The 9,214-nt window shown below is 53.2% G+C and overlaps 4 protein-coding genes across 4 annotated transcripts, besides 6 other annotated features; 3 read left to right on the forward strand and 1 right to left on the reverse strand.

The window, feature by feature from the left end:
* The first annotated feature begins 155 nt into the window (after positions 1 to 155).
* Positions 156 to 198: a microsatellite.
* A 193-nt stretch (positions 199 to 391) lies between these two features.
* On the forward strand, positions 392 to 1,321 carry TraAM80_09251 (retrotransposon hot spot (RHS) protein; the record flags this gene model as incomplete). The annotated part of the gene is made up of 1 exon (XM_029385945.1): positions 392 to 1,321. One exon carries the CDS (start codon positions 392 to 394, stop codon positions 1,319 to 1,321), a length of 930 nt encoding a protein of 309 aa, XP_029234186.1.
* A 1,104-nt stretch (positions 1,322 to 2,425) lies between these two features.
* On the reverse strand, positions 2,426 to 2,872 carry TraAM80_09252 (uncharacterized protein; the record flags this gene model as incomplete). Its single annotated transcript, XM_029385946.1, has 1 exon — positions 2,426 to 2,872. The coding sequence occupies one exon, from the start codon at positions 2,870 to 2,872 to the stop codon at positions 2,426 to 2,428; it is 447 nt and encodes a 148-aa protein (XP_029234187.1).
* A 933-nt stretch (positions 2,873 to 3,805) lies between these two features.
* Positions 3,806 to 3,827: a microsatellite.
* A 56-nt stretch (positions 3,828 to 3,883) lies between these two features.
* Positions 3,884 to 3,910: a microsatellite.
* A 46-nt stretch (positions 3,911 to 3,956) lies between these two features.
* Positions 3,957 to 6,251, forward strand: TraAM80_09253 (putative trans-sialidase; the record flags this gene model as incomplete). The annotated part of the gene is made up of 1 exon (XM_029385947.1): positions 3,957 to 6,251. The coding sequence occupies one exon, from the start codon at positions 3,957 to 3,959 to the stop codon at positions 6,249 to 6,251; it is 2,295 nt and encodes a 764-aa protein (XP_029234188.1).
* A 189-nt stretch (positions 6,252 to 6,440) lies between these two features.
* Positions 6,441 to 6,464: a microsatellite.
* A 198-nt stretch (positions 6,465 to 6,662) lies between these two features.
* Positions 6,663 to 6,681: a microsatellite.
* A 306-nt stretch (positions 6,682 to 6,987) lies between these two features.
* Positions 6,988 to 8,565, forward strand: TraAM80_09254 (surface protease GP63; the record flags this gene model as incomplete). Its single annotated transcript, XM_029385948.1, has 1 exon — positions 6,988 to 8,565. The coding sequence occupies one exon, from the start codon at positions 6,988 to 6,990 to the stop codon at positions 8,563 to 8,565; it is 1,578 nt and encodes a 525-aa protein (XP_029234189.1).
* Positions 8,566 to 8,957: 392 nt separating this feature from the next.
* Positions 8,958 to 8,984: a microsatellite.
* The last annotated feature ends 230 nt before the right edge of the window (positions 8,985 to 9,214 follow it).

Here is a 9,214-nt window from a genome sequence, read left to right on the forward strand (position 1 = left end):
GCCTATGCCGCACGATGTTTTGGGTGAGGGTTCGATCGGTGGCGCTGGAAAGGGAGTAATGGACAGAGTGGCCTGCCTTCGAGCAGTGTGGATGCTCTGCCTTCAGCGGAGTGTAAAGTAAATATGGCGGTCTCTTGCCGCTGTGGTGGTCCTCCTGTGTGTGTGTGTGTGAGGTGTGCGTCGCGTGTCGTGTGAGTGGTTTTTTCTCTTGCTGCAGCGGCGTCGCGTCATGTCTGCACCTATTTTGTTTCTTTATCCCTCTTAATTTCTTGTAGGCTGGTGGTTGGTGGTCAGCTGCAGTTTAAGCCAACAACAACTAAGAAAGGAAAAAGTCAAGGAAACGGTGTCAGAGTTGGATGAGAGAGCGCACAGTGGAAGTGGGGATAGTTCCATGTCTCGTGTAGAACAGGGACATCGTCCTGTGAGTCCGAGGCTGGCGTCCAATCTCATGCTGGAACAGCTCTGTGTGGCTCGCAGAAGATTGGATGCAAGGCGGCGAACGGAATGGAGTCTTTGCAGTATGGTGGAAGATGTACTGATGGGGGATGAAGTTAGCATCCGTGGCATAAAGCTGAATGAGTTTCTTTGGAAAATCTTTGGTTATAGGGCATGCGTCAATGAAGACTACGATATTATGATTGAGGCTGTTTTTGTGAATCCCGCTGCCTACATTGACGACGAGGAGCTTCTCAGTGGAATTCTCGAGTCAAGGGAGTACCAGGCATACACGCTGCAACAAGATTGTTGGACGCTGGGTGGCATCGGAGTCGTTAACCTTGAACAGTGGAAGGAGTTGAGTGGGAAACATACGTCCAATATTAGCTCTTACACTAGGAGAAAGTTGGATGCAGCTCTGGACGTGGCGGTGAGCAGCGTGTTCGACGCTTCTGTGGAAGATTTAAGAAACATGAACATTAAGCACCAACCGAAATGGAGCATTTGCAGTAGCGTGAGGGATATACTGCTCTGGAGACCATCTTGCCCTGATAGATTGAACCTGAACGATTTCCTTCGCAAGGAATTGAACGGTAGGGGTGTTGACCTTAACAATAGGTATATTTCTATGGTGACGTTTATTGAGAACCCCGAGCAGTTTATCAATGACGATGAATTATTGGGCGAAATAACGGTGTTACCGTTTTACAAGGAGATGAAGTGTATCGTGGAGGAAGAAAGAACTCTTTTGAAAGACGAAGAGAAGCTGTGCAACGCATCTGTGGTCTATCTCGGTCAATGGCGCGACTTTGAAAAAAAGGACATGGTTTCTCCGCTTGCACGGGAAATACTCGTCGCAGCTCTTAGGAACACAATGGAGCTATGATGGTTGTGCCGCTTCTGCTCGGGGGAATTTGCGACGCTGTGTGCATTGCGATGTGAAGCCATTGCACAGGAATTTCTGAGAACGCGGTGATAGGAATGGAGGTGAGGGAGGACAGTGCACCACAGTCATAGGAGTACAAGGCGGACGGCGCAGCTCCTCCACTGGACGACAGTACAGAGTCATTCTGTGTGTCACGTGCCAATGTAATGGTTCCCAACTGTGATGAGGGGGATGTCCGTGGTCGCTGATTAAAACAAAACAAAAAAAGGTCTTTCTGACTGCTGGCTTAACTGTGAGGTGGGGGCGAATGTAATGGGCTGTTAGGGGTGATCTAGCTGGACTGTTTGGCACTCACAGTGGGGGCAAAGTGTGGCGGCTTCTCTCGATTGGGACGCGCGGGGTCGGGGAAATTGATAGTGGCCTACCCGTGCCTTTTCTATCAGACGTTGCACTCCGGCATCGAGCAACTTCAAGTGGGGGCGTACTTCATTGCGGTTTGAGCGCTTCTGTTTGGCGGTGGCATTGAAATATACGGTCTGAGCCGCAAAGGGTGTGCAGGAAGTGTCGAAATGTGGGAGGAAACGGCAAATTATTGACTGTGCGTCAAAGCAGGATACTGAAACCCCTTCTTACTTGCGTCCCATGGGGCGAGGCATGTCCGTCGTGTTACTCCAAAAATAAATGGGTCATGAATACTGGAAGAAACGCGCCCACGACGGTCTTGGAGGTCGCAATGAATTGCCCTGACGAGAGCGCAGTGGAGGCGATGTGTGCCTGGAGGAGGCACGATTGGCCTGCACAGGCGAAGGCAGAGTAACAGAGCAAGGTCAAGGACATTACCACCCAGGCGAGACCTATTTTCCCGTTGTAGGTTTAGGGGAGGCGACTACAAAATACATTGGAGAACGGTTGTGGGTTGAGAGTGCTGTGAGCTGCTTCACCCTTGCAACTGCGTTGTGTGGGTTTGGAACGGCAGGATGAAGTTGTAGCATGCCGAACATCTGCCTCAGCCTCTTGCAATTGTGCTGCGGCTGTTTATTGATTATGGAATGGCGTAGCTTCCAAGGTGTCTGGCTTATTATGTGATCAGGGGTGAGCATTGCCTCAGGTGGTGAGGACCATGCGATCGTTTCGTGGCTTCAAGTCTCTGATGGCAAGACCTGCTGAAGGACTTCCGGCATTTCTGGAGAAGTACGGTGTGTGCGCATTTATGCCTTGGGGCTTTGTGAAGAGGGCGCACGACAAGCTTTGTGAGCTGCGGCCCTGTGTGCTGCACGTGAATCCGTAGCTGCTGCCCACTGACGCGGTTGCGTCGCTGTCGAGGTTGTTTTGGGCCGCGAAGGTGGAGGCAGCGTACCGGGTGCTGTACGTGCCGGGGGTTGAAGACTTTTCGCTTGTGGGCGTCTTCTTCGTTGCGGTACCGCGGAGGACGATTGTTGGGCTGCGGACAGCCACGGCGAAGGCACACCACATCACAAGCAGCACAGTGCAGCAGTTCAGCGAGTGTCTGGTGGCGCATTTTGACGATTGGGAAACTTTTTCCCGGGGCATGTCGTGGGAGACTGTTTACGTGCAGCATGCTGAGGGCATGTCACCGGACACGTGGCGGAGATGTGATATCGTCGATGGTCTGAATGCCGCCCAGAGTAAAGCGGAGGGGGGCACTGCGGAGTTTGGAAGCCAGAAGGTGCGGCAGTACCAAGCGGAGATGGCAGAAGGGGGTGTGCATGCGGTGTGTGACCAAGAAGAAGAAGCACCTGCAACTTCTGCAGGTGTCCTGCCAGTCACAGTCATCCCTGAAGTTGCAGGAGGGCAGTGAGGCTGTGATTTCCGTGGAAAAGGTGGTTGTGGATGCCCCGCTGCGGGGTTTTTTTTTATCTTATTTTTTGCATTAAAAAAAAAAACGTTGCGCCCCACTCCTGCTGCGGTGCGCTGATGGAAGTGGTGGCGTTGGGAAAATTTGTAAAGGTCTTCATGGGATGTCCCGCCGGCATGCGCACTGCATGTTGCCGCTGGCGGGGTTTGAAGGGGCTGGGCGGGGGAGACAGTAAGCGACGTGCTTATGAATTTATTTTTTATATTATATTTGATTTCTGTGAGAGGCGTCCCACACTTCGGACGCTGCGTGCGGATGCGTGTGAGTGTTTTTTTTAGGGCTGCGCACAACACTCGCTGCCACTGGCAACTTCTTTGCGGCTGCCGTTTATTGTGGGGGGTGGCGAGTGTGTGATTGTGCGGCCCACACGTTCGTCGGTGTAGCCTTCGTTTTGGATTCTCGCTGTTCTTTGCGGGGTGCCCGCTGGGGGCGCTGGCCGGGCTCTTGTGCCTCCTCATAATTTTTTTTTCATTGCTTGAAGGACGCATATATTTGTGGCGTAATTCTCCTGCGAGGACGTGTGGGAGAGCCGTTCTTTGGGCCCATTATGGCTTTTCTTTTGCTTTCACTCTACGTTTGGTTTATTTCTCACATCTCTTTTTTTTTTCCACACACACACACACGCACACATAGAAGAAAAGAGATTAAACGCTACTCGCTGCTGTGCGCTTTGAAGGCTCTGCAGTCACCACACACACACACACGTACACTCAACTGTCGCTGTCTGAGTGGATCCACCCCAAGTAGGGAAGGAATAGAATGAGTGAGCAGCGACACCTGCTCAGGATGTACCGGCACATGTTTTATTCCGCGATGTTGCTCCTCCCCTCCATGCTGTTGATGTGCAGTTGCGGGGCTGTGAACGCTGCGAAGGCGAGTGGGTCACAACCGATTGCTCTCTTCAAAGTGGGAGAAACACGATTATCTGCTTCCGTGGGGAACGAGGCTGCATCGGGAGATAATGACGTCAAGGCGTTTAACGGACATTCCCTTGTTGAGGTCGGTGGTTTAATGATGGCCCTCGCCAAAGCGAACTTCCGCAGGGCTGGCGATCCCAATGTTGGCATGTGGGAAAAGCACGTCAGCGCTACGGGTGACGGATGGGCGAGGCAAGTTGTTGCGCAGGATAAAACGGGTTGGTGGACGGGTATTGCCGTGAAGCAACGTGGGGAAGCGTACTGCAGGTCCCAATTGGGTGGCCCCAAGGCCGTGGCTAAGAGAAATAAAATATTTCTGCTCTTGGAGCACCTTCGTGCGACATGTGTGAGGGCGACTGCAAGCCAGGCAACTTTTGATCTTGAGCTGTTTGTTGGCACTGTTGGGGAGCCCACAGCTAAAGGCGAACCAATCGTGTGGAGTGCTGGGAACTTAACAAATGCTGCAGTTACTGCCCACCTGAAAAAGGAGAAATGGATTAAATTTTGGGGAAGTAACGGCAGGGGCGTGTTGCTGCGTGACGGCACGATTGTGTTTCCTCTGGTGGCTGTGAAGACGAACGATAAAAAAGAAGTCTGCACCATTATTTCTTCAAACGACGATGGTCACACCTGGAATTTCCCTGTGAAGGGCTTTGTTGAGGACTGCTCCGATCCCAACCTCTTCGAGTGGGAGGGGAAGCTGCTCATGGTCGCCACGCACGCAACGTATCGCAAGAAGGTGCATGCGTCCAGTGACGTGGGAGAGACATGGACGGAACTGGGCGGCATGCATTCGAACGTCCTGAGTGAGGCTGTGAAGGCTGCGCCATCTGGCGGTCGGGTTGACATCTTGACTGCATCCATCGAGGGAAGGAAAGTAGTACTGTTTACTCTGCACGACCAGTTTGATGGTATGAGAAAGACGAACGCGTTGCATCTTTACATGACGGATATGGCTCGGTTTTATCCTGTTGGGCCGATCTCTGCTGATGGTGCTGTGAAGACCTCCGGAAGTCTTCTGTACGTCAATGGTGAATTGTTTGCTCTGCACGAGCAGCAAGCAGATAAGGGCGCGGTTGTTTTAACGCACCTCTCTGCGCAGCTGGCGGAAATAAAGCGTGTGCTGAGGACTTGGGATGCCGTTGACAAGGAGGTTGCACTACTTTGCAACTCCGCCAGCAAGGAAGAAGCTGCACCCAGCAACGCCTGCGGCACGGCGGCGCTCACGGCCGGGCTGGTTGGCTTTTTGTCTAGTGGGGGTGACAATAATAACTGGGTGAATGAGTACCTCGGGCTGAATGCCTCTTTGACGGGTGCAGAGCGGGCTGACGCTGGCGTGGTGTTCAAGAGAACTGCCGCAGAAGGGGTATGGCGTGTGGGGAATCGATGGCAGAACCAGCGTTTCCACTTTGTGAACGACAACTTCACGCTTGTGGCGACGGTCGTCATCCAAAGTCGGCCGTCCGGTGCTGGTCCTATTTCTTTGCTGGGGGCACGCGGTCCCGGAGACGCGAAGCTGATGGAGCTGTCGTACACCCCGGACCACAAATGGGTGACGACGTTCAACGCGGCTACGAACCACGTGCCCGACAAAACTTGGGAACTAAATAAGGCGTACCAATTGGCTCTCGTGCTGCACGACGGCAGTGGCTCCATGTACGCCGACGCCCAGCCGCTGGGGAGCCCGGTGCAGCTGCCAATGGCCGGAGAGGCGGGTCGCGATGTGTCAGAATTCTACTTTCTGGGCACCGGCAACAGCCAAGTTGCGGTGCGGAATGTGCTGCTGTATAACCGTCCGCTGACCGCCGCGGAACTGCAGGTATTCCTTCAGCGTGACGGGCAGACTGGGGCGGGTTCACAGAAAAGGGAGGAAGGGAGTCCGAGCACCGAGAATTCCGCTGCAGCTGCATCAGCGGAGGCTCTTGGCGTTGACGGCGCCGCCGCTTCAGCTTCAGGTCCAAGGAAAGAAACGTCTTCGCCCTCGCCTGCCAAGGCGGAGTCCGGTGCTGGAAACACTGCCAGTGGTGCAGCCGCCCCTTCGCCAGTAAAAGGAATCGGTGACAGAGCTATGCGTACGCGCGCGTCGGCGGTGTTGCTGCTTTTCCTGGGCCTGTGGGGCATCGCAGCTCTTTGCTGAGTGAGACTAGTAAGGCGCCACGTCCCCGGGTGCCAAAGATTATTTGCAGAGATCCATTTTATTGCAGCACGAAAAAAAAAAATGTGTTCTGTTGTTTCCCTTTCCCCTTACTATTGTTTTACCGGTTGCTCTTTTTTTTTGTGTGTGTGTGTTTATCTGAACTTTTGCTGGAAATTCAGGGGCGCGGTCTTTTATCTTTTTTTTTTCTTTTTTGCTTCAATGGTCACTTGTTATACAGTCTCATGAGTGACGAGTTTCTTCTGTTTGCTTGCAGCTGCTGCCCATACACGCGGTGCCAGCTTTGTCGTGCGTCTCATGTGCTACATAAGAAAACGAGGCCAAGTATACGAAGCAACGTGAACGGTGGGCAGGCACCTGTAACCAAGTGAACTCTTTTTTTTACTGTGGGCGATATATATATATATATATAGTTTTCGTTTTTCCCAATGCCTAGGGAGAAAAACCCCCACATGTTTAGACGATAGTTCTGTCGCACCAGCGACAGCACACAGAAAATCACAGTTGTGCCCAGGAACTGCGTCCTTCTTCCACGCTCAGCTTTGACGCCTTCTCTGCACCGCAACAGGCTTCTCGGGGCGGTTATACAGTCCCAACACCGCAAGGGAAAAAAGGGAAGAAAAGGGAAAAACAAAATGACTCGCCGGTTGCCTCAGCCCACGCCGCTTCTTCCGCTGGGTGCCTCGCCGCTGCAGACCGCCGTGCGTTCGACGAGGTGATGGGGAACGTCCGGCCGTCGGCGACCGCGGTGCTGCGTGAGCTGCCGCGCAAGGGACAGGGCGCAACGCAGGCGTACACCGTCGCCACAAAGGCTGAGGAAAACAGTGGCTGGGCTCCCATCCGCATCGCGGTGTCCACGGAGGATTTGAAGGACACCAATAAATACTGCACCAAAGAAGGTGAAATGAAACCAGACTTCAGAGGACAGAATTCACCGTGCAAGAAGGCTGATGTTTTGACCCCGGATATGATAAAAACCATTGTGGATGAGATTCTTCCTGTGGCCGTCGGACTGCACGCGGAGCGTTTGCTCGTTCAGCGCGTGAAGACTCCGTTTGTTGTGCTCCCGTTCACAGAGAAGCAGGGGAACTGCCAATACTTCAAGGTCCCCGAAGCTCATCAGAAGACGGGAGTGACGGACGCGGACATGGTGCTCTATGTGGCTTCCGGACTGGATGACAGGACGTGGGCTGTCCCGTGTATGTTCGGGGAGGACGGTCGTCCAATTGCCGGTGCCCTGCATATTATGACTATGCCTTTTAATATCTTTGGCGTCATGCACCCTGCTCGCGCCACTGCGCATGCAATCGCCTATGCTCTTGGCTTCAACAAGGAAGAGATGATGAAGCACGACATGCTGTTGAACGAGACTGGTGTGCGCGGCGGCACCTCTTCCGTGACGGTGGTGAAGTCACCTGTTACGCTGAACAAGACGAAGCTGCACTACGGCTGCGACACCATCCCGGGCATGGAGCTGTACAATCATGATGGGGTGTACTTGTGGTCGTTGCGCAATGCGAAGGACGAGTTGATGAGCCTGACTGGGGAAAGAGCCGCCGGCTACTACACTGCACTGACGATGGCGGCGTTTGAGGACCTCGGCTACTACAAGGCCGTGTGGGGGATGGAGGAGCCGATGGCGTGGGGCAGAAACTCCGGATGCAACTTCCTGGATAAGCCGTGCTCGGAGGAGACTCCCACCACTTACCCCGACATGTTCTGCGATAAAAAAGATTTGAATTTGCTTCGCTGCACGTCCAACCGTCAAGCCATCGGGACATGCTTTTACAATGCTGTTGCTAAAGACAATGGTGGCGAAAAGGAGATATGCAATTATATTCTCCTGCCTGGTAGTAATTCACACAATATGTTTTGCACACTGGAAGGGGTCGGCTCTCTACCAGGGTCCCTCCGTGGAAAGGGCTCGTGGTGCCTCGATGCAGAACCAGTCACGTTCCAGACTAAAGACAACCCCTTGTTTAAGCAGCTTATCATGCAGGCGGTGTGTGCGGTGGTGCAGTGCGAGGGGGGCAAGGTGAAGGTGAAATACCTCGGCGGGAGTGATTTTGAGCTGTGCCCCGAGGGGAAGTCTATCACGCCCAAATCGCCGCACTTCAAGGACGGCAGAAAGATCAAGTGCCCAAGGTACGAGGAGGTGTGCACCATCGCCGCCGATGGCAGAAGCCTCATCAACCCAAAGAAAGGCGGTCACGATGGCTGTGCGGCTGTTTTTGTTCTCTCCAGTCTTCTTCTCGCCGCGATCGCTGCCGTGGTGGCGGCGACGGTGCCGCTTTGAGCAGCGGCCGCAGCAACAGAGCACTTCATGCAGCGGCAGGGCAATGTTGCCCCGACGCTCCTCACAGAGCAGGCGTCTGCAGCGCGTAGAAATGCAAGATGATTGCTCTTGCAGCCGCCCTATCCCCACCACCGCAGGCCCCTCGTCGGGAAGTAGTTAAAACATGCGTCCCTGCTGAATGGCGCCGCGGGTGGTGGAGAGGAGAATCGTGCGGTGTTTGTTAGGCGCCAGCAAAAAACAAAAAACAAAGCAAAATTAAAGTAAAAATGATGGGGTCTGTTGTTTCTTATTCTTCTTTTTTGTTTGAAATATAATTCTATAACGGTGCTGATTTGTTTTTATGCGCTTCCCTCAGGGACAAAACGACGGCAAAACTGGGAGGTGCGTAGATATTTTTTTTTTTTTTCCCTTTTGTTTTTGGCCACGTCTCAGATGGCGTGCCGTGGAGGAGGAGAGGGGCCGCATACTTTTGGTAGCGCACTGAGTCCCCCCCCTTCTTTTTTTTGTATTGGCTGTGCGCAGTGGGTCTGCATGTATCTTAACTTTCAGTGGGCCAGGCGTCTCAGCGGAGGATAAACTTATTTTTGTAGAGACGCGTGGAACAAACATGCCACGCGGTGAGAATAAATAGTTTTTTTTTGTTTTTGAA

Source organism: Trypanosoma rangeli (assembly GCF_003719475.1).
Source record: "Trypanosoma rangeli strain AM80 chromosome Unknown Tra_15.4_contig_00542, whole genome shotgun sequence".
NCBI lineage: Eukaryota > Euglenozoa > Kinetoplastea > Trypanosomatida > Trypanosomatidae > Trypanosoma > Trypanosoma rangeli.